Source organism: Mesoplodon bidens, assembly GCF_964165515.1.
Source record: "Mesoplodon bidens genome assembly, chromosome: 1".
NCBI lineage: Eukaryota > Metazoa > Chordata > Mammalia > Artiodactyla > Ziphiidae > Mesoplodon > Mesoplodon bidens.
Genome location: NC_138176.1, coordinates 29,473,364 through 29,498,609, shown reverse-complemented (window position 1 = coordinate 29,498,609; position 25,246 = coordinate 29,473,364). Strand labels below are relative to the sequence as shown.

The following is a 25,246-nucleotide window of genomic DNA, read 5'->3' as shown; positions in this document are numbered from 1 at the left end:
TATTGGCCATTTGTATATCTTCTCTGAAGAAATGTCTATTGAGATCTTTTGCTCATTAAAAAAATTTTTTTTTGTAAAATTTTTGTTATTCCCTGATCTTTAACTGGCTAGCATACCTTCTTGTTCTTTATCTCCCCCATCTCATTTTTTACACTACCAGTAGTACATTCTTCCCATTTGTATAGCCTCATCATAGTTGGAATTCTTTGATTAAGGTCTACCTTCCCATGAGACTGTTGATTCTAAGAGAACAAAGACTATATGTCTTATTCACTATTGTTTTGTTTATTGTTGGTCCAATATTTAACACATTTTAGGTTTCCTGGCACATACCACTTGAACACTTGAATTGTATTCAATTTGATGCTCACATTGTTTCTCCTGTTGTGTCAGGAGGACTGCTGTCTCCACTGAGAAGTTCTAGGGGTCACCTCCTCTCTGACCATTTGTTCTCCTCTCTTCCATTGGTTGAGGGTTGTCCCTCGGGATATTAATTCTTGTGCATATCTGAGTTGAATACATCTGCAGAATGACTGCAGCTTCCATAGTATGGGAGGAACCCTGCAGTGAAAAACAACATGTTAATTGCCTGCATGGCACTGTTGAGGCATGGGGACCCAGTGAACTGCATTTTAAAATACAATAGCATCTGGTGCTCCCATTGCCTGGAACACATTCCACCATTACCATCATTCTCTTCAGTTGCCTGGCTGCCTCCTGTATATCCTTAAAAATGTGGCTCAGATCTGACACTGCCTCCTAGAAACCACCAGGCTGTGTTGACCCCCACCTGTACTCCTTGCATCCAGTGTTCTGCCTGCTGTGGTACTTACCACACTATCATACTTGCCTATTTATTTGCCGTACCACCCAAACCGCACACCCCTCCACCACAAGGCTAAAAGTCTTTTTTGTTGCCTCAGCAACTAGCACATACTAGATACCTAGTAAATATTTATAGGAAGGAAAGATTTAAACATAGTTGAAGATAAAAAATTGAAATAGCTGGCGTCTTAGTCTGCTCAGGCTGCTATAACAAAATACCATAAACTGGGTGGCTTAAACAACAAACATTCATTTCTCAGTTTTGGATACTGGGAAGTCCAAGACCAAAGTGGTAGCAGATTTGGTGTCTGGTGAGAGCTCTCCTCCTGGTTTGCGGATGGCCTCCTTCTTGTTGTGTCCTCAAATGGCCCAGCGAGACATCTCTTCTTATAAGAGATGTCTTATAAGACATCTCTTCTTATAGGAAGACATCTCATCTACTTCTGTTTATGAAGGCTCCACCTTAACCTAATTATTGGGTTGGCCAAGAAGTTCCTTCTGTTTTAAAGTAAAAACAAAAGACACATTTTTCATTTTCACCAAGAACTTTATTGAACAACGTGTTCACCATTTTGTTCCACTACCTTCTGCCATTTTTCAGGCAACTTCATAATTCCAACTTCCCAAAATTTTTTATCTTTTTGGACAAAGAACTATTCCATATGCCTTTTACAGTCTTCCAGGGAATTGAAATATTTTCCATTAAGAGAATTTTGTAAAGACCAAATAAATGGAAATGTGAAGGTGCAATGTCTGGTGAATATAGCAGATGAATCAGAACTTCCCAGCCAAGCTGAAACAGTTTTTGCCTGGTCATCAAAGAAACATGTGGTCTTGTGTTATCCTTACGGAAGATTATGTGTTTTCTGTTGACTAACTCCAGACACTTTTCGTGGAGTGCTGCTTTCAGTTGGTCTAATTGGGAGCAGTACTTGTTGGAATTAATTGTTTGGTTTTCCAGAAGGAGCTCATAGTAGAGGACTCCCTTCAAACCCCACCATATACACATCAACTTCTTTGGATGAAGATCAGCCTTTGGGGTGCTTGGTGGTGGTTTATTTCGCTTGCCCCACGATCTCTTCCTTTCCACATTATTGTACAGTATCCACTTTTCATCACCCATCACAATTTGTTTTAAAAATGGAACGTTTTCGGTGCACCACAACTACTGAGCCTGTGCTCTAGAGCCCACGAGCCACAACTACTGAAGCCCTGCACCTAGAGCCCATGCTCCACAAGAGAAGCCACTGCAACGAAGAGTAGCCCCCGCTCACCACAACTAGAGAAAAAGCCCACACACAGCAATGAAGACCCAACGCAGCCAAAAAAAAAAAAAAAAAAAAAAGGAACGTTTTCATTATGTTTCAGTAGAGCATCGCATGCGGAAATACGGTCAAGAAGGCTTTTTTTGCTTAACCTATGTGGAACCCAAACATCAAAGCGATTAACATAACCAAGCTGGTGCAAATGATTTTCAACGCGTGGTATAATGTTGCTTGTTCTCAATTAGTGCCTCGATTTGATCGCTATCAATTTCAACTGGTCTGCCTGACCGTGGAGCATCGTCCAGCAAGATATCTCCAACACGAAACTTTGAAAACCACTTTTGACACGTTCAGTCAGTCACAGCACCTTCTCCATACACTGCACAAATCTTCTTTTGCGTTTCAGTTTTTACCTTTCTTTAAATAATAAAGCATAATATGCTGAAAATGTTGCTTTTTTTCTTCCATCTTCAATATTAAAATGGCTACATAAAAAATCACCAATTTTGATAAGAATTTTTTTTAAATGCACGCTGATATGACAGCTGTCACAATACAATCTAACAAAATTGTTTCGAATGAAGTTAAAGACGACTAAGCGCTACTAGAGCCACCTTACGGAAAAAAGCAAACGAACCTTTTGGCCAACCCAATATCTGTCAAAGGCCCCACCCACCTCCAAATACCATCAAATGGAGCATTAGGGTTTCAACATGACTTTTAGGGGAACACATTCAGCCTGTAGCAGATGGAAGGTAGAAAAATGGATAGAAAGAGATACTAGGAGAAAAACATGAAAAGCACTAATTCCAAAGAAACGTGGTAAGGAAAACAAGTAAAATGTCATTCCGAGTTATATAATAATGGACACTTGGGGGAGTGAGCAATGGATTAACAGTAAATTAGTTTAAAATGCTTACACAAAGACAAGAGACCAGAGGATAGCCGAGAAGCTGGCCCAGCTTGTTGAGATGTTCCTGGAGGGCTGCGGTTGAGGTTTAAAATCCAGCTAGCTTAGGTCACTGCTGCTGAAGACATAATTCAGTGTGTGTTTTCTGATGCACTTGTATGTATCGGGCACTGTGCTCTCTGTCCATCACAGGAACTTACGGGCTACTCAGAGACAGAAACATATATCGACTCCAATGGGCTGGGTGAACTAATGCACCCCAACAAACACCACGTGCAAATCACTATTCCAGGTGCATAAACAGATCTTGCTGAACCCACTGAAGAGCTCTGTAAGAATATGTAAACAAGTTCAGAGATATTAGGTAATTTCCCGTGGTTACACACTAAGCCCTGATGTGGACACTCTAGCCTAACTTCTGTCCTTTTTCCCCCACTACTCACTTACCTGCCTTTCACATTCATCCTTTTGTTCTTTCACACAACATAACTGACCAACTCATATGGGCCAGGCACTGTGCAAGGCATGAGCAACAGATACCATCCCAGGGAAGAGCATGGTCACAGTCCCTGCCCCCCCAGGGAGCTAAACATTTGTGAGAACAGACATTAAGCAGGTAATGTGAGGCGTGTGGAGTGTTACAAACAGGGAAACGTGGGGTGCTGACCTGAGCAAGCAGTTCCGGAAGACCTCTCTGAAGAAGTGAAGACTCTTTAGGAGTTAGCAAAGTTGGAACTATAAGGGAGAAAAAGTACGCCAGGTGGATGGAATAATACATGCAAAGGGACAGAGAGAAGGTACATTCAAGGACCTGGGCTGGAGAGGTCAGTGTGTACACACTTGGGACTTAATCCTAAAGCAATCAGAAGCCACAACGTCTAATTCACAGAAGTCCTTCCCCACAGCAAGAGGCAAAAATCACTTAATTCTAAATCACTTCATTTTAAGATGTACCAAAAGCCTACAGGATAATTAGTTTGAATTAAATTTCCCTGGTTTGTAGCCACAGATGCAGGATACTATGGGGTGGATCCCACAGGAACCCGAGTAAAAGGGCTGCTTTCCCCAGAACTCCCAATTATCAAGCCCTGATGCCCCAACAGCACTGTGAAATTGTCCCCAGGAGGGAATGTTGAGAGCTTGAGCAGAGCAGGTCCAACCCTGGCTCCTGGGTTAACATCTGAATTAGTGAGGTCAATTATATTAGACCATTGCCAGTTATAATTTATACAGTTTGTCTTTTCTCCACCTCAGGATAATGTCCCCTCCCCTCCTCAGTGTAAGTACTTCAGCTCTCAGGCAGCCTCCAAGGGGCACGATGCTCCACCCTCCCTCTTCCCTCCTCTGCTGCTGGCTGCATCCCACAAGGAATCAAAACACCCTTTGTTAAATTCCATGAGTCAGGAAAGAATGGAAACCTTGCTTTCAAAATGCTTACACGAGGCTTCTGGGAAAAGTGTAAGGAGAGCGTCTATAGCTAAGTTAAACTAGTAAATAAACTGGCTCCCAAGCTGAAATGGGCAGGACAGCCTGAGGAGCAGGTTAAGCAACAGAGAAAGGAGACATATGGGAAAAACACAAATCACTGATAGTAAAATAATTTTATTTCGTTTCTTTTTTAAAAAAGGTAGCATTTCACATATAAATTTAGACTTCAAGATTACCAAAAGGAACATCCCTGAAGGGGGTGCAGGGGGGGCGGGCAGACTTTGAGCCCCAGTGAGCACAGGGAAGCACATTCCTTGGAGAGTTTAAGCGGAAGTCCTTTCTTGAGAACTTCACAGTGCTACTTCCCTGTTCCTCAACTCTGCCACCAGAGCCTGTGGTTTGTAAGAAAACCCATATTCATCACTTTGGGGCAACAGTTTTTAGCTCATGGGAATAGGAAACATCTCTAGGAATGAAAGCACAAAGGTCAATGATCCAGATTTCCCACAACAATCATTATTTATATGCAGCAACAATACATGACAGGTAAAGAGTTTATTATATAGTTCCAAAAATCTTTTAAAAAGGGCTAGAGAACACAAAATTCATTCATAAAGAGAATGTATATAATTAAATGAGCAAAAACAAAAAAATTATTCTTTCCATATTACAAATGCCTTTATAGGATAAGGCCCTGGGAAAAGACCTCACATCTGGGACTCCTTTCCCGTATTAAGTGTCTGGCACAACCCAGAAGCTGTCATGAGACTGACAGTTAGCTTAACGGTTTCTGGAAGTGGTCCCATGACTTTTCTGTCTGGCTTGAACACAGTGTACACAAATGGTGTCTTAAACTGCGTAAACTCAGGCCTAACTACAGGGCACACTCATTCAAGAAAGTTAATCTTAAGATTAAAAAAACGTCCAGATGAAACCGATCTCCCATAGCCACAGGCTAACTGTCATCCTCTCATGTAAGTTTACATCCACTGGCTGCCTAGGAAGTCAGTGGAATAATCCTGATCTCCTAGTTGAGGTGAAAGCTGCGGAACAACTTAGATTTCAGCATCTCAGGGCCAGGAGGGAAGGGGGCAAAGATGACCAGGGGTGCTTTCTAGGTTACTCCTTGATCCACCCGGTGGGCTCCTGATCAGTGTTGAGAAGGAGAACCCGTGGGCCAGTAACCATGGCAGCCCCAGGATCTGACCTTTAGGCAGAGGTACTGGGGCAAATGAATGTACCCCAAATCCAGTTTTAAAAATAAAAACTTCCTGCAGTTATGGTACAATACTGTGCAGTGAACAGCTAGGAACTGGATGCTGCTTCTATTTCTGGTTAAAGTCCTGTTCCACTCTTGGCCAGAGCTGAGAGGTGACATAGAAAGAGTTGTCTAAGCCTAAAAACCAGGCACCTTAGTCACACATGGCCTGGGCAGTGACATAGACAGCCATCACCCAGTGGAGGGGTATGTATGGCCCCCAGAGCTTTGGTTCAAAGCAAAGGTTTCATCTCACCCAAAACTTCAAACTAAGCTCTATCTCTGAGCCTACGAATGCAATAAACTAATGATTAGGAATCTCTATGAAGAATCTCTGATTGGGTGGCAAGGTGCATGTCCCAGCAGGCCACCATCTTGACTCTAGGAAAACAAAAAGGTGCAAATCGTATCAAGTAAATTGTTGCTCAAGTGGAAGATCATTTCCTGGGGAACTTCAGCGGACTAGATGCTAATCACATGGATGAATGCTGGGACTGGACCCCAAAGAGAAAGCCTGGGTCCTGGCATAATCAGTCTTCTTTACACTTACCACATCCTGGCCGCCTTCTCTCTGACCTCCTATCTCTTGAATGACTGAGCACACATTTCCCCGGGGACCAATGTAAACATTATCCAATAGATCTCAGCTTAGAAAAACACAGCTTGTTAAATATTTAGTGTTTAACATTCCAGTGCAGGCAGTATGTTAGCATCAGACTTTCCCTCATTCATGAGTACCAGTTTAGAAAGGAACACACACAGGATATTTGATAAAACTGCACCTGAAAAGACCATCTGGGTGCCAGACAGCCAGCTTTATCCTGCAATCAGCTGATAAGCCAGGATTACCACAGGAAAGGCAGAAGAGACGAGCATGAGTTCTCTGTAAATCTGAAGAGTCGTATAACCATCGTTCCCACTTAACCCCTTGGGCCATATCTTGACATGGGAGAACATTTCCACCTGTTGCATCAACCTGTGCTCTCCTTGTTTTGGATGGGGCTCTCTCCAGAGGGCTCAAGAGCCTCCTTAGAGGGGAGAGAGCTTTTTCTTCCAGTCCTAACCTCTGAATATTTCAAAGCACAAGAGGAGTCCACGAACATGCTAGGGATGTTGCTGCCAAAGTAGATCTTACTGTTAGAAGCAATGGCCTGGTACCTTTTGAGCTCCAGATATTCCGGGGTCAATTTGTGCTGTGAGAGGCAAACAAGAGCAAAGGCATCAGAACACTTTGGTGCAAGAGTCACGGCTCTCTTTCCTTACACAGATTTTCCCTACTGTTCTCCTGAATATCATTCCTCAACTGTGAATCGCTACCAATGACCCTCTCTCACTTTGAAGTGTGGCTATCACATTGACAGCATTTTTCAGAATGGCATAAAACTACTGCCCCTTTCAGCGTAAGGCTCACCTCAATGACAAAGTCTTGACACTTGTGCCAGGCCAGCTTTTCCCATGACAGATTTGGATCACTGGTTTGGAAACTGAAATTTCTCATCTTGCCTTCATCTTGACCAAATTCCGTTCTGTTTCTATAGAGTTGTGTCCTCCAATATGTTAAGTTTATTTCTAAATTTACACTGGATTTCAAAGTACTGACGACTCTCATTCTGACAACCTACCGTATCTTCAGACTTCTGAATATAGATTATGTTGTTCCTTCCTAAGTGGAAAAAGTTTAAGCCCCGCCTATGCCTTAAATCTTGACTCTAACCTTTCAGACTGCATCATATAACTTAGCAACCTCCTTCTCAACTTTTCCTCTGTTCCACTCTACTGTATAATTAATAACCTTATAAACCTTGGTCATATCCTTCCCTATATCCTTCCCTTCTCAGACTACTAGGGGTTCTAGCTGACTTTTAATTAAATAATTCCTACTAACTAGGTCTGTACTCTCTAGACCTAAACTTACCCCAGTCCCTACACAAAAATTGTTCACCCACACATCACCCAACTTCCTTTCTCAAATTACCACATATGAAATTCCTCATGACTAGAGTATTTTTTAAATCCAACAAACAAGCAGTACTCAACTGGGGGCATTTGGAAACGTGTATGTGTGGTGGGGGGTGTGGACTGTTAAAATAATTGGTGAGCACTACTGACAGTTTAGCAGGCAAGGGCCAGAATGCATGAGAGTCTTCAACAATGAAAACGTATCTCACCCCAAGATGCTAAGAATGTCTGATGAGAAACTCTGCTCTAAACAAGCTTAGCATCTACCCCAAAGGTCTACCTAATCTGGGAAGCAATTTTAAATGAACTTTACTCCTCTCCTGTCACTCTTGTCATTTCAGGAGAAGACCTTTAACTTTCCTGATTATTGAGCCCTTATACAGCAGTACAAATGTATGAATTTATGGCATTTGACCTGGGTTTATATATCTGCTTGCCTTTGTCCTAGCTCCCCACTTTTATGAAGAACTATACAAAGTTCTCTACCCATAGAATGTGCAACATATGTCTTTCCAAGTGACTGGCCGATTCTAGAGGGTGTGATGGTAACTACCCTTCCTTGACACTGGATAAAATCGCCTCCATTGTGTTAGAAGCCCCACAGGGGAAAGCAAAAACTTAACCTATATTACTAGGAGAGTGACACAGAGAGCCAGTCACCTTGTTTGAAGTGGCATATTTGTGTGCGGCATAATACTCAGCATCTGCTTTCGCCTTCTCTCGGGCCAGGAACGCAGCATCTAGTAAGCAAAACAGTCAGGGTGTTTAAAACAGAGCAAAGTTGCAATCCATTTCCTCAGCTGGGTAAGCGTTCAGACTCTACCTTAAGTAGAAGCCCCTTTATCCACTGCTTGATATTCCAATCACTCACTTTACTTTAAAGGCATAAAACAACATTAGCAGTTTTCAAATCCCAGTCCCCAGACAACTCCTTCTCAAAGGGGAATACTCTTGTCAATGTCAAGTTAACTCTCAGCTCGTCTGAACCCACTTCATTTTCCACCTTAAGCTGCTCCTTCTTTCCTCCACCCCTCATCACCTAAAGCCTCACACCCCACCCAGGCTCTAGGCTTTAAGTATTAATAATTAAGTCCAGACATGAGAGCTCTGCTCTATTTACCGCACTGTCTCCATCCCCTTCAAATCTGATTCAGAATCAGTTAATGTAGAATGATAGGAAGCATCATCATATAAGCCAAAGAGGTTGAATATTTGGTCTTCAAGACTGTGAGCTAAGAACATCGACATCCTGCTATGTGTAATCAAGAGTTTGGGAGCCTCTACGAAAATGAGGGCTTCTTTTCCCCCCAGCTAATTGTTTGGTTATTTTTTTGGTTGACAGGTAGAAAAGAAACTGGTGGTGGTGGGGTTTCTTATCTTGTATATTCGTTAAAACTGATTACTTTACCTGAGAACAAATAAGCCCCACCTTAAGGATGGAAAATGAAAGGCTGGGTTTCCCATAGTCACAAATCAAACAAAAGAGCTAGATATGCAATGGCAATTTAAAAAAAATTTGTCTAGAATATCAGGCCAGCTACTTCCTCCAGACCACCCACCATAACCCAGACCCAGTCCCTGAGACAGAGAAGCAGTTCAGGATGGTCAGAGCCTCTTTTCTCCCTGAGGTACCTTCAATTTCAGAAATGTGCTTTTCAGTTTCTTTCTCCATCACCTTCTGCTGAAACCGAATTTTTGCCACTTGTGCAATCTTCTCTGCTTCTAAAATTATATACAAAACAAGACCTTCAAAAACACTTCTCTAGTTCCAGAGGTACTTAGAAACATGAGCACACAGTCTAACAATTATATAAGGTTTTATGGGCTCATTGTTTCATTGTTTTATCTATTCAGACTGTAAACAACTCAACAGAAAAAAGGGACTTTATTTCCTACTTCACTGTTCTATTTTGACAGTGCTTGTTTTGTGGGAAGGAAGGGTACAAAAGGTGACAGTTCCAGTCCTTCATGGGATTAAATGGCAATGGTCCACAAGCTAATGGGGAAAAAAAAAGATACTTCATGAACGTTCTCAGAACAAAAACAGAGCAACACAAATGTATGGCAACATAGGACAATTATATGATGTGGCAGGAGAAAGAAAGAATAAGGAAAATAAAACAAGGAAGACCTTCTGGAAGAAATCTTAAAGAAAATAATAGACATGACCTAAGAGGACCTGGCAGAAAGTGTAAACAAAAACAAGATATACGAATTAGCATAGCAAGTCACAGTTGAAGAGGTGATAAAGAGCCAGCTTATAAAAGAAGACAACAAAAAAATTACAGAGAGGGCTGGAAGACCCCTGTTTTGAGTGACAGGCTAAAGAATTTAACTTTAATATATACTCAGGATCAACTGTTATGTAATCATCAGGGAAACGATGTGATGAAGGGTTACCAGAGGAGGAGTATTCTGACTACCGTAGAGGATAAAAAAAGAGAAAGCAGGGTAATTCACCTGAGACTGTGAAAACAAGTGTTGGGAGTGAACAAGGTAGCTGCAGCAGGCAATTACAGGCAGGGAAAACAAAACATCCTTAGGAAACCTCTGGCCTAACCAAAGGATTCAGGACCAGGGAAGAAAGACTAACTGTATTTTCAATACAATCACTGCAATTCTTGAAGAACATTCTCAATTCTCCTTTTCAGCCAAAGAAGTTGAATATTTTAACATATCTTCTCCTTGGCCTCTGGAGGAAGTGTATAATGGAAAGAACATTTCCAGGTGGTTTCTTCTTTCCATAAGGCAGGATCCTTTACCAGCTACTCCAGGGCATACTTCCCTATCTCCCCATCAGCATAAAATCAATCTATCACCATACCGTCCTAAAAATAGGCTGTGTTCAGCTGGGCTAAAAATTTAGCTATAAGCAGAAACTCAAGATAAAATTTGAATAGAAAGTCAGGAAACTGGAGCCTGCAGCTAGAACCCAGAGAATGGTGTCTCAACATGGGGAACTGATGCAGTAATCCTATTTCACACTGTTCTCTGATGTGTGGGCATAAACCAATAAAGAGCATGACCAAACCTCTAGTTCTAGAAAAATGGTGGAGCAGGCTAATGAGAAACCCTTCTAACACCTAAAAATGCTAGATAAAATATAACAAAATTGTTTTCTAATGTATAACTGAGATCATAAGAAAGAATGAGAGATCCTCAAGAGAGACAAGTAAAGAGAGAGCTGACAGCCTGTATGGTGGCAGCCCTGGGAGTGGTTATTAGACTAGTAAGAGAAAGGGCCGTGGGCTATTGCCCATGCAGGGCCAGCAGATGAGGCCTTGAGATGTTAAAACTGAAATTCCCCTATAAAACCCGAGGACCTGCTAAAGGGCTGCAACTCTACCCACCAGCCCAGTGGCATATTATAGTGAAACTAGAGAATACACAAAGATACAGAAAATTCTTTTATTTTTTTTTAACAGAGAAAATTCTTAAAAGTAAAAAGTGGAGCAGAAGCCAAACAAAAACAAAATAATACTGCCAAAGTGACAAAGAAAAGTTTAGTTGGGCTTAGAGCTGTAGGCTAAACTACCATTCAAGAATGAAATAAAAGTATTTCAGACTAAGGAAGACTCAATAAATTTTCCAGTCCGTAGCCTTTACTGAAAAAAAGCTAGCAGAAAAAAAGAATGAATTGTCAGAAGAAATGGAGAGGAAAAAATTACACAACATATTTAAATCAAAATAAAATATTTACTGTAAGAATCAATGATGATAATAATCAATGGGGAATAAAAACAACATGAAACTACAATACTAGGCAACAATAATATGTAAAACTGGAGGACAGTGATATGAGTTAAAGCATCCTAAGATATTGTTCAAGAAGAGGATGGAAAGAATGATTAACTTTAGATTCTGTCAAGTCAGGTATGCTTGTTAACATTTTACAGGCAACAACTAGTTACAAATTCTAGAAATAGAATGTAAAACTTCCAATCAAGTAAAAAGAAGAAAATAATAAAGAAAATACAATCAATTCAATACCAATCAGAAAAGAAGGGAAAAAGAAGCATGGTAAATGGCACAAAATTAAATGATACAAACAAGTCCAAATATAGCAGTAACCACAATAAATATAAAAAGACTAAACTCACCAGTTAAAAGACAGATTCTCACATTGGATAAGATAACAAAATCCAGCTATATGCTGTTTACAAGAGACACACCTAAAACATAATGACATAGAAAAGTTGAAAGTAAAAGGATGTGAAAACACACATCAAGAAAATAACTAACCAAGAGAAATCTGTCATAGCTATATTATCATCAGACAAAATAGACCTTAAGCCAACAAGCATGTCTGGCTATAAAAGAGGGTTATTACATAACTGGACCAATTCTCCACAGAGATGTAACAATCCAGTTCTGAAACTAAACATTCTTAATGATATAGCCCCAGAATACATAAAGAAAAAAAGTTATAAGTCAAAAACTTCATGGTCATAGTGGGGGATTTTAACACACCTCTCTCAGTAATTGATAGCTCAAGAAGGCAAAAATTAGAAGAATACAGAAGATGTGAACAATACAATTCATAATCCTGACATAACGAATATGCAGAGAAACCTGCATCCAACAAATAGAGAATATACATTCAATCTTTTCAAGCACACATAGAACATTTACCAAAAAAGGACCACGTACTGATAATCCACAAAACAAACTTCAACAAATATTTAAGAATCCATATAACAGATCATATTTTCTGACTACAATGCAATAACATTGGAAATCAACAATAAAAAGGTAGCCCCCTGAGAACCAATTAAATTAGAAATTGAAAAATATACTTTTAATAATTCATGAGTCAAAGAAGAAATAATGGACATTTTTTTAAAATGAAAACCAAACACCAATAAATAAACCTCATTCAAAACTTGTGGATGTACCTAAAAGCAGAACTTAGAAGAAAATGTATAATCTTACATGTTTCCATTAGAAAAGACTAAAAACTAAAGAATTTAGTAACTCAAAAAGTTAGAAAAGTACCAGTGAGTAAAATAAATAAATAATAAAAAATAAGTGTAAATAATAATTGAAAAGAAAGTGACTAAAGAATCAACCAAATCAAAATTTAGTTCTCTGAAAAGATGCATAAAACAGACCTCTGATCCAGCAAAACAGAAGGCACAAATAAACAATATCAGGAATGAAAAGGGGCATACAGATTTGGTAGAGAGTTTAAAAATCATAAGAGAACTTTACAAATTTATGCCCCCAAATTTGAAATAACAGATAAAATGGAGAATTTTCTAGAAAGTATAACTACCAAAACTGACTTAAAAAAGAAACAAATACCTTACACAATATAGAAATTAAATCAGTAGGTTAAGTGTTGCCATAAAAATCAAATGAGCATACAAAAAAGCACAAACCCCACTAGACCAAGATGGTTTTTATAACTGAGTTCCACCATACCTACAAAGAGGAAGTAAAACATATTTTATACAAAATGCTCCAGAACACAGAAAAAGAAGAAATGTTCTCCAACTCATTTTGAGGCTAGTTTAACCATGATATAAAAAACAAACAAAAGACCCCCCCAAAACCTTAGAGTAAGAATGTAAGAAAAAAAAAAGCTGACCATTTATGAAAATAAAAGTAAAAAATTAAAAGAAATTATTAGGGTAAAACTCCTACTTCACGGTCAAGTGAATTTATCCCAGGAAGACAAAATAATTCAGTAAGAGAAAATCTATTAATATAATTCACCATATTAATTGCTTTAAAAAGAAAAATTATATGGTCATCTCGACAGATTTAGAAAAAAACTCTAAAAGTTTTAGCAGTCATTCATGATAAAAACCCTTGGCAAGCAAGAAACAGAAGGAAATGTCATTAACCCGATAAAAGTTAAGTATAGCAAACATCACTGGAACTGTGTATTTAAAGTTAGGAACAAGACAAGAATGCCTGTCACCATCTTTCTTTTCAACACTTCACTGGAAGTCATAGCCTAAAGCAGTAAGGTAAGAACTAAAAGGTGTGGGAGTACAGAAAAAAAACCAGAACTGTCCTGATCTGAAGACAGATTATTTGGGAAATCCAAGAGACTATTAGAAACAACAGCATTTTCGGCAAGATTGCTAAATGAAAAAATTAACAGCATACCTATACAAAAGTAAAAACCAGTTTGAAAATGTGCCTTGAAAAAAGAGCCTATTTATAATAGCAAAAAATTTGAGGAATATATAGGAATAAATCTCTAACAAAGAGTGTGTAAGAACTTTGAGAACTTTGAGAAGAAAATTATGATACTTCTTTGAAGGACCATTCTTTCATTTTTCATTCTCATAAATGGAGAAATATAACAGATTTATAAAACTCAATATCATAAATATTGTAATTCTCTCCAAACTGATGTACTATATACAAGTAATGTGATTACAATCAAAACCCTAACAGTATTTTATAGAATTGAGGAGCTGGTTCTAAAATTTATTTGGAGGAATAAAGGGCCTGGAATAGTCCAATACAATTTTAGAAATAGGAACAGTTTCGAGGAATAGTTAAGAAGGAACTTGCTCTCCCAGATAGCAAGACTTAAAATGAAAGCTACAGTAATTAAAGCAAGGTATTACTGTAAAAGGATAGACCAAGAAATTGAAAGAAAATAGAAACCCTAACAACAGAACAAATTATATATAGGATCTTATTATATGACAGATGTGGCATTAGAAATAAGTACAGGAAATAAGGAACTACTCAATAAATAGTCTAAGACAATTGGCTTGCCATTTGGAAAAAATTAAACTGAATTTCTATGTCACACTAAACATGAAAATAAATTCCAGATGGACTCAAGACCTACATATGAGAAGAAAAACTTTAAAACTTTTAGAATAAAATTATTACTTTGGGGTTGGGGAAGAATTCTTAAAACAAGATAGGAAAAGCACAAACTGGAAAGGAAAAGACTGATAAATTTGATTACATGAAAATGAAATATATATGTATGTCAAAGACATCATAAAGTTCAAAGACAAGCCACAAATTGAGAGATGATATTTGCAATGCATAAACCTGGGAAGGGATTAATATCCAGAAGATACAAAGAACTTCTACAAATCAGTTTAAAAAAGTAATCAAATAATGGGCTAAAGATATTAACAGGCAATTCACATACCAAAAAATGGGAAACCCGAATGACCCATAAACGATACTCAACTTTACTAGTAACTGTGAAAACTCGTATCAAAATTATGTGATACCATGCCCATCATCAAACTGGTATAAATTTTTAAAAATCTGGTAACTCCATGGGTAGAGGACGATGTGTGGAAATGGGAATTGAATACGGCAGCACAGAAATTGAAACTCAGACACTGCTGAGGAGAGGGTAAAATGGAGAAAGCACTTTGGAGAGCAATTTGGCAGCGTGTTGTAACTTGAAGATGCGTGTACCCTATGACCCAGCAATTCTACTTCAAGATATGCATTCTAGAGCAGTGCTTCTCAAACTACCTGTGGGAAAGCATTTTTTTTTTGTATTTCAATATTTTATAAATTATAATGAGTTACTAGAAAAATATTAAAAAAGAAAAACATAAGCTCCAGTTTTTTATTAGATTCAACAGACAATAAAATTACTGTGTTAAAATGTTTTAAGAACTTCTAAACACTCATTCTCAATTTCCATACTCATCTCATTGTGGATCCAAAACAAAAAGCCGGTGACAGGGCACCGACCCACATCACATGTGGAGTAGCACTTCTCTAGGAAAACTCTTGCATATGCGCACAGAGAGACATGGATAAGGGTATTACTGCAGAACTGTCTGTAATAAGGAAAAACCAGAAACTAACTCATTAGTAATCCATCAGAATCAAATGAGGCTCACTCATAAAATGAGATACATACAGAGCAGTTAAAAATAAACTAGATCTACATGTATCAATATGAATAAAACTCAAACAATGTTAGTAAAAAAAAGGAAGTTGTGAAATAAAAGGTGGAGTTTGATACCACTTTTGTAGTAAAACAATTCTATGAATTGTTTATTGTTACATATTTAGAGTAAAAGTATAAAAATATGGACAGAAAATATACATCAACTTCAGAATAGAATGTACTCTGAGAAGACAGGTCAAGAAATAAGACCAGGGATGGGTACAAAGGAGGCTTCAAATAGATATATAAACTTTTTCCTAAAAGAAAATATGATCTGAAGGAATATGGCAAAATGTTAAGCCTTCATATATTGTTCTCTGTATGTTCCTGTATATTTGAAATATTTAATATAAAACTCAAACTTTCAGCAAACCAAGGAACAAACAATTGAGAACCTAAGACGGCAGTTGAATACACAATATGCTGGAGTGTTAGGGAAGTCACTGGGACTCAAAATGAGCCGTGAGCAATCCTGCTGTACTCTAAAGGCGGTAACATCTATCTATCCAGATAAAACTAGGTGCACGTCAACAGCAAGGATGCATACTATAATCCTGAGCTTTGGCCAAAAAACCTCCCTGTTCTGAATCTGTATAAACAAAACCCCTACTCCACCAGAGGCTAGAGCTGCCTCCAAACCCTATCCACATTTCGGGTCCTCAAAAGACAACAGTGGGGGCCAACACCATGGTGAAGAGCCAAAGCACTTCATCAACTACTGGCCTCATCTACTTTTAAAGGTTTTAGGACATCTGAATACACAAAGGAATTTCCAGAATTCTCCACTATGTATGCTGCAATCTTATTTGAGTCCCATCAATATCCAACATGAGATGGACAAAGAACAGGACAAACTCATAACACATGTACTTAGAGGCATCCATTTCAGAAAGAAATCCAAGTACCTATAACAGCCTTTTTCCTCTCTGTCTCAGCTTCTTTCTCCACAACCTTTTGTTTTTGTGCAGCTATAAGAAGTTTTGTCTTCTCAGCTTCCCTGTGGAGTAAAATATTACAAAAAATTAGAAATGGTGTACAGTCACAGGTAGTAATTCTGACTCTACAGTGGGTCAGAGAACCATTTTCAACAAGAACTTTCTGACTCAGTAAGGTAGGCAAGAGAGGTGTTATCCTATTTTACTAATAATGAATTTGAGGTTGAAAGGTTAAATGATTTGCCCAAAGTCACCCAGAAATAGGAGTCAAATTTAGTATATTTGAATTTTAGTCAGACCCTTTCCTCTATAATCGTGTCATGGAAAGGCCTGTGATCTGGAAGTGTCTGGAGTATATGAATGCTTCCTCTGTTGTTAGGCCTCCAGCTAATCTGCACCAATTAGCAAAAGGCACTAACTTCTGGGCAGATGTAGCCAGCCCCTCGGATGCATGGTTTGGCAAGCAGAAGGGGGCTGGATTTCAGCCCCTCTTCAGGCAGACACCCCTGTGTAGCAGCTCGATTTGTTATACAGAAGATATAACTAGGTGGCAGTTACTAATTATGTGGTGAACTGGGGCTCAATGCAAAGAAGAACTTTCTAAGAATCTGAGCTTTCTAACAATGGAAATAGGTGGCCAATCACTAAGCATGTACAAGTGGCAACTGGGTGACAACATAGAAGAAAGGGTATAAAAAAAGATCACTACTAGGTGGGAAGTTAGACTGGATTATCCCAAGGTAGCCTTTAATTCTAGAATTCCAAAAGTGTTTAAAATTAGGAAAGATCCAGAATTACCTGAAAAGTAACTCCAATAGTTTCCCCAAACATCACCCCCCCACACCTCTCTCCTTTCCTCCTGCCAACATTGATAAAATGACATTCTGGATACTATGAGTTATTTGAGGGCAGATAACACATAGTATTCATCTTTCCATCACCAGAAGCTATTATATTTAAAGCCTAAGACATGCTGAGCCTTCAAGAAATTTATTTTTCTTCTATAAATGGATCAGACCCATGATCTACTCAGCCTAGCACTCTGTGCTTTATAGTTTTAAAAGAAGAAATCCTTTTCTACAATGAAAAAGGGAAGATTAAACTCTGCATAATAAAAGATATAGACTTGGGAACAATAACAACTCAGAAGTATAACACTCTACGAAGAAGTAGTATTATTACTTTTTGGACCCCCTGTATTTATACGTCTTTTGTATTCTTGACTTTTGCAAAGTTAGTTTTCTAATATTTCATATTTTGCCTCTTAACATATCTGTCAAGTTTCCTAAAGACTTTTGTTTCTTCTTTTCAGTACCTGTCATATGAGAATAATACTGACATTTCAACTGCAATAGGTAGTCCCGAAAGGAATCTTCTAAAACACTTCAAAACTAATTTCATGTCAAGCAAGTAACTTCTCATTCCCAGTCAGCCCTGGACACACAGACGAGAAGACTACCAGGAGTCAACCCAGGCAAAGCTTCCCCAAAGGCAAATTATAAAGATCAGGTCTAATTTTAGATACATAATCACATACAATGGAAAAGCAAACTTGATACCAATGTGTTTATTCTTACCATTTATAACACAGTAACAAAATATAGGCACTCTCTTCAACCTTAACAGCTAGGACTCTTTCCCTCCTCTATTAATATTTAATTCAAGGCATTATTCACATCCAAATTATAGCTCCTTAGGCTTCCAACAACAGTTCTACAGCAAACTGCATCCTTAGCCACTGAAGCTGCTCCTGAAATGTCCATATATAAAGAGAAAGCTAATAAGAGTCTAGTGGGAATTAAGACACCAGAATAGGTAATATTACTAGAATTAAAGAATGGAAGATAGACATATAGCCCTCCCCAGTGTAATATCTGAAACATAATTTTCCTCTAGACTGGTAAATTAATGTAGACAGCCCTAAATAAATATATTGGGATCCCATGCATATTACTCACATTAACTCAAAATTTCTTCTTATGGCTTCTGGGATTTTGGGTTTTGTAACACGCACAGCCTAAAAAATAAAAGTGAAAAAGCCAAAGTGTATTTGAAAAATAAATCGTCAAACTAAATCTTCTACAAAACAGCTCCTCAAATGAAGCTAATAAAACAGCTATGACATAGCTGCCTACTGACACACATAGGGATCCCATCAGAAAATCTACTGTTCCTGCCATCACCCCAAAAAATCAAAATAAGCTGCTTCTTGTTTCCTTTAAAAAATGCCTGGCTGTTGAGGAAATAAATTTTTAGGGAAAAGGTTCTCTCTTAAAAGACCTTTCACAAAGCTCTTAAGTTGGATACCTGTGTTTCCTTTTCAAACCTGCAAACCAAAGAAACAGAAGGAAGGCAAAATTTCAAGATTTAAATTATAAAGGAGGAAACAGTCAAAAACAAAAATATAAACAAGCAAAAACCCAGGTCAGTATATGCAACTTAATACAGTGGACAAGTAAATGAATTTACCACTTCCTCAACCTGCAATCACTCAGTACTGGCTACAAATAAACAGCCCAGTACTGAGGGAAAACAAACACCAATTAACAAATACCAATTAGCAGCTTGTATTCTTTCTTCCTAGAACCTCACTTAGAACAAAGTCTACTTATCTCTGTAAACATTGTTTACTAGACCCTGTTTCCCTAACCATAGTGTACTTTGGCATAATTATCTATGAAACAGGATAATTTTGGTGTGCAAGAGCCACGTACAAAAGCCCCTCTGTGTTCCCTGTTTCTTGTTTGTAGAAAAAGGCTTTAGTCTCCTAGGCCTTCCCTGGAAAAAGGCTTTAGTCTCCTAGGCCTTTCTTGAGTTCCAAAGAACAAACTCAAGCAGTTACTGATTCAGGAGGGAGGAAATGCAGAAACAAAGGAAAAGCAGTCAAGAAACAGTAATTTATAAAACAGAGCCCTGGTTCCTCCTCAAGGGATATACATAACAACCTAATGCATATCTGTGAGTTGTTCTGAAGTAACCAAGGCCCTCACCCAGGTGGAGGATGCTGACTACATGAGCACAAGCACAGAGACCCCAGACTGGCTGGAACCAGAAGACTGATAATTAAGATTTCTGGAACATCACCATGAAGAAAGTCATGCCCCCTGCAAACCTCACCCCAAATGCTGCCTTTAAAAACTCTTCCCTGAAAGCCACTGGGGAGTTTGAGCCCTTTGAGCATGAGCTGCCCATTCTCCTTGCTGGACCCTGCGAAAAAACCCTTACTTTGCTGTAAACACCCACTATCAGAGTTTGGCTTTCTGTGCTGTGGGCACATAGCACTTACAGGGTTACATCTGCTTGGGAAATACAGATTCCGAAGGCTGACTTTTCTGTATCACGGACTTGATCTCTCAGAAATCTTTGATTTTACCAGTTAAACATCCTACACCACCCCTCCACCCTACTACACACACACACAAAGCACTTTACTGATCTGTAGATACTTTTAATTTCCCTCTGAAAACTGGTTGAACTTTTTAAGCAACAAGGCCTTTAAGCACATAGCCTTTTTTTAGGGCTTATGAAAGAAGGCTTTTAAAACTTTTAAGCAACATAGCCTCCCCTACATAAAAGAGACAAGTCAGATCTGTACACAATTTTGAGGATTATAATAACTAAATACAAGAATTAGAGTGAAATGGAATAAGAAGCTGGGGACCATGATGAAAAAAAGTCATTTCATGCTAATGGTAAGGCATGTGAGGCCATAAAGAACAACTCATGGACATACCCAGAAGACAAAGAAAAATTCAGAACCAGAATTTATAAGAGATGCCAGATTTCCCAAGTGACTACCAGAAATACAGATGACTTCCAATATGATTCAGGGGGAAGCACTGTCTTATTGCATTTAATTATGAAACTGGCCATGTATCTTTATAGTCTTATAAAAAGAGCATGAAATAGTACTTCTTCTGAAGACTTCTGTCTTGCTGTGTGAGGCTGAAGAACACACTACATGCTTGCCAATCTTGGGAAATCTCATAATTTTCAAATATGTGAAATATAAGCACCTACTGTAACAGATATCATGAGTAATTTGCTTCACAAGAGATTTAAGAAATAAAATGGCAACATATTCAAAAACAATGGTCAAAATACACACACACACAGACACACACACAGTGAGTGAAGAAAGGGAAAAAAAAAGCTGATGAAATGAATATGTCTGTTGAAACTGACCCGTGGATTATAAGCATGTATTTTAAACCAAAAGCCAGCATTTAATATATATAGTCACTGCCTTAAATAACACAGGAAAAAATATCAAGAATGCCTATTTTCACCACTTTAATTTGCCATAGTAGTTATTCAAGAAGGAAAAATGGGGTACAAATACAGAGAAGGGAAAAATGAAAATACTGATTGTTACAGAGAAGGTTCACTCAACAACAAATACTAATTGGGTGCCTAGTCTGTACCAAGTACTGCTTATTCCAACCACTGTGGACACAGCAATGAATAAAGCAAGACTGCTCTCATGGACTTTAACATTTTAAAGGCAGAAAAGAACAATAAAAAGCAAATAAATGAACAAGAGAATTTCAGATAGTTATTAGTGTTATTTGAAGAATTAAAATACTAGGTTGGGGGGAATCAAGGTTTTTATTTTGGCATAATTATATAACTAAAAAAATCTAGGGAAATTCATAAAGTTTTAGTCAAGCAAGATAAAAAGCTCTAGAGATCTGCTGTACAACATTGTACCTACAGTCAATAAAAATGTATTGTACACTTGAAATTTTAAGAGGGTAAATCTCATGTTAAGTATTTTTTACCACACACACTCACAAATCTAAGGAAATTAATCAAAAGAATTACTAGAGACAGTTAATTCAGCAAACTTGCAGATATTCAATAAAGTCACCAAGAATCATTTACAATCCTCAATGCTTAAAAAAAAAGACTACATATTTAATAGCATTAAAGCTCATTAAATTCATGGATATTAATTTAACTTGGGATATGGGTTTCTCACCTAGGTCAGAAATTCTAAAAGAGGGGCTTCCCTGGTGGCGCGGTGACTGAAAATCCACCTGCCGGTGCAGGGGACACGGGTTTGAGCCCTGGTCCAGGAAGATCCCACATGCCATGGAGCAACTAAGCCCATGCACCACAACTACTGAGCCTGCGCTCTACAGCCCGCAAGCCACAACTACTGAGCCTGAGCACCACAATTACGGAAGCCTGCATGCCCTAGAGCCCACGCGCCACAACTACTGAGCCCGCGTGCTGCAACTACTGAAGCCCATGCGCCTAGAGCCCACGCTCTGCAATGAGAGAAGCCACTGCAATGAGAAGCCCGCACACCATGATGAAGAGTAGTCCCGCAAATGCTACAACTAGAGAAAGCCTGCGTGCAGCAACGAAGACCCAACACAGCCAAAAAATAAATTAAAAAATTTTAAAAATAGGGTTTCCCTGGTGGCGCAGTGGTTGAGAGTCCGCCTGCCGATGCAGGGGACACGGGTTCGTGCCCCGGTCCGGGAAGATCCCACATGCCGCAGAGCGGCTAGGCCCGTGAGCCATGGCCGCTGAGCCTGCGCATCCGAAGCTTGTGCTCTGCAACGGGAGAGGTCACAACAGTGAGAGGCCCGTGTACCGCAAAAAAAAAAAAAATTTAAAAATAGTAAAAAAAAAAAAAAAAAAAAAAAAGAAATTCTAAAAGAAACAAAAATGATAATACAATTATAAGTAAAGTCATAGACTATGTTCCTAATTTTTAAATGTATAAGCCAATTTAGGTACCTGATATGACTTGAAAATACTAATAATGAAAACTCATCTTGTAGAATAAACTGGCAGAAATATCAAAGGCCATTATTATTATTATTATTATTATTTTTGGCCGCACCATGCAGCAAGTAGTATCTTACCAATAGTTCCCCGACCAGGGATCAAACCTGTGCCCCGCGCAGTGGAAGCGCAGAGTCTTAACCACTGTACTGCCAAAGGCCGTTATTTTTTTAAAAGATAATATATCTTATCAAATTTTAAAAGTGAATGAAAAGTTGAATTATCATGACCATACGGTAGTATGTTAAAAATAGGAATGCTGAAAAATAGCCTTTAAGTTCTAAAAATGCATTCCAACTATCATAAGAAACTATTTTATAACAAGAATAAAGCAACCAAAAAAATGGAGACCTTGATCTATCAGTTTAAAAACAATAAAGTGACATTTTTTCATTCAATAACATTTATAAAAACAAATAAATATAGATAAGTTTAAAAGATCCTTCTTTCTGCCATGCAGAAAATGATGTGCACAAGTGAAAGTGAGAAAACAGGATAGAAGACTACTGCAGAAGTCTAGGCAAGAAACAGTACTTGGTCTAAGGAGGTGGCAGTGAAGATGTTTTAGATGGTTTTGGTAGAATCAGCAAGATATGGGGACTGATTAGATGTTAAGGGCCAGAGAGTTCTCAAAGACGCCTCCCATACCTCTAGACTGGCCTGAGGGTAAGAAGGAGCCATTTACTAACAAGAGGGAAAAAACAGGAGAGAAGTAGATTGGATGGGAAAAGACCAAGGGCTCAATAACTAATGAAAGAATAGGAAATAGAAAAATCAATGCAACAGAACAAAGTTCAGAAAGGACTTTACTATATAACGGAAGTTAGCAAATAATATGATGGCATTTCAAACAAAGAGGAGAGAGGGGCATAAATTACTCAGTAATTGCTGTTGCTAGTAAATTGGGGGAGGGGCAGATTGGAGCCCAACCTCACAAATGAAATCAAAATGGATTCCAGATGAATTAAAAAGTTAAATCTAAAAATAAAACTGTAAAAGAAAATGTTGTAATTTCTGATTTAAATTTCTATATTTTAAAGTTGGTGAAAGGCTCTTAAAAGCATAGTAGCACAGCAAAATGCCATAAAGAAATAAATACTAAAATTACTGCTAAAAATACTAAAATTAAACTTCAGAATTGTCAAGGGGAAGATGTTAAATGACAAAGAAAAAAACTAGGAGAAAATGTTTACTATGCATTTAAAGAAGGGTTGCAATAATTAACATATCAGAAACAGTTTATTTAAGTTAATGAGAAAAACAAATAAAAACAACCAAAAAATGAGCAAACACAATTCACAAATCAAATATAGAGGGCCAATAAACATCCTAGGGCATTCAACCTCAATAATTAATACACAATGGCAGATTCATTTTTTCCAAAAGGATGTAGAGAGCAGGTATGCATCTGTTAATTATTTGAGTATGATCACACAATCAAATGTATAGAAAACAACAGCTCATCAACACTGCTGATGAGAGAGTATAAGCTACTAAAATTTTTCTGAAAGGCAATTTGGCAATATATATCAAAAAGCCCCCAAACAAGGCATCAATCCTACGTTTAAGAACTTATCTTAAGGGAAGGATTTTAAAAGATGTATGTATAAGCTTGGTCATTATAACATGCACATAACAGTAAAAACTGGAAGCCAACAGGGATTAAATAAAAATATTAAAAGTGATGATGCAGCAAATCTTACTTTTGACTTGAAAAGATGCTTACATATACTGCTGGTGAAAAAAGCTATGGTATGATTCCATTTTAGTTCAACATTATTTATAACTATAAACATATGCTCTTCTGTATTAAGAAGAGTCTGGAAAGATACAACGAACTATGTTATCTCTGCATAGTAAGATTACTGTTGAATTTCACTTTGTTATTCATCTTTTTCCTAATATCTGATTATTTTTACAACACATATAACATGCGTGTGTATAAAAATATCGATAATATACAAGGTACTACTATAAATCAGTAAGAAAAAAACATTTCAATAGAAAAATGGGCAAAGAATATGAATAGGCAATTGACAGATGAGTACAAATGGACAAAAAAATAAACAAAAAGATGCTCAACCTCATTAACAACTAAGGAAATGCAAATCAAGGAGAGAGATAACTTCACATCTATCCATACAGCAAAAATCAGCATGTCTGATTGCTTCAAATGCTGATGAGGTCGTGGAGAAACAAGTATTCACATATACTGCTGGTAAGAATGTAGATTTAGGGACTTCCCTGGTGGCGCAGCGGATAAGACTCCACGCTCCCAATGCAGGGGGCCTGGGTTCGTACCTGGTCAGGGAACTAGATCCCACATGCATGCCGCAGCCAAGAGTTCGCATGCCACAACTAAGGAGGCCACGTGCTGCAACTAAGAACTGGTGCAACCAAATAAATAAATATTAAAAAAAAGAATGTAGATTTATACAGCCACTTTGAAAGATAAAGTGTACATACAAGGAGATGTGTCAGGAATATTCAATACACTATTGTTTATTAATAGCAAAAAATTGGAAACAGTAGGGAAATGGTTATGTAATAGAAGGCAAGGAACTCTAGGGGGCTGTTTAGAACAATGAGCTAGATCTCCAAGTAATGACCTGAGCAGAATCTAGGAATCCGTGGCATTCACATTATCTTTAAAATTGAAAAGCTACTCCAGGACAACCAAGAGAGTTTTACAAAGTTAGCTCGGGGACATTTCAAAAGAACCCTTAACTTTGGCAGTTCCCCCTCAGGCACCTGGCAGAGATAATGGCAAGATGGAGGACAGGGAAAACCTTCAGAAGTTTTCCAGACTCATGAGATCGCATACGATCACCCACAGTGAATGCACACTTCTCAGAAGCAGTGCAATCTAGAAACTAAGAAAGGACATTAGAGAAGCCACATTACCACTTCTCAGGTAATCCAGATCCAAAGCCACTGCGTTCTAATGTTACTGACCATGACTACAGTAGA

General features: G+C 38.2%; 1 protein-coding gene across 2 annotated transcripts in view; it reads right to left on the bottom strand.

Annotated features, from left to right (window-relative positions):
- Window positions 1–4,922: 4,922 nt before the first annotated feature.
- Window positions 4,923–25,246, bottom strand: part of ERLIN1 (ER lipid raft associated 1) — a 35,719-nt gene continuing 15,395 nt past the window's right edge. For both annotated transcript variants that reach the window (XM_081225183.1, XM_081225182.1), the window contains exons 8-12: window positions 18,436–18,494; window positions 16,448–16,539; window positions 9,278–9,367; window positions 8,306–8,385; window positions 4,923–6,879 (exon numbers count right to left, since the gene is read on the bottom strand). In XM_081225183.1, coding sequence (XP_081081309.1) covers window positions 6,658–6,879; window positions 8,306–8,385; window positions 9,278–9,367; window positions 16,448–16,539; window positions 18,436–18,494 — 543 coding nt within the window. In that variant the 3' untranslated portion in view covers window positions 4,923–6,657. The remainder of the gene's footprint in view (window positions 6,880–8,305; window positions 8,386–9,277; window positions 9,368–16,447; window positions 16,540–18,435; window positions 18,495–25,246) is intronic.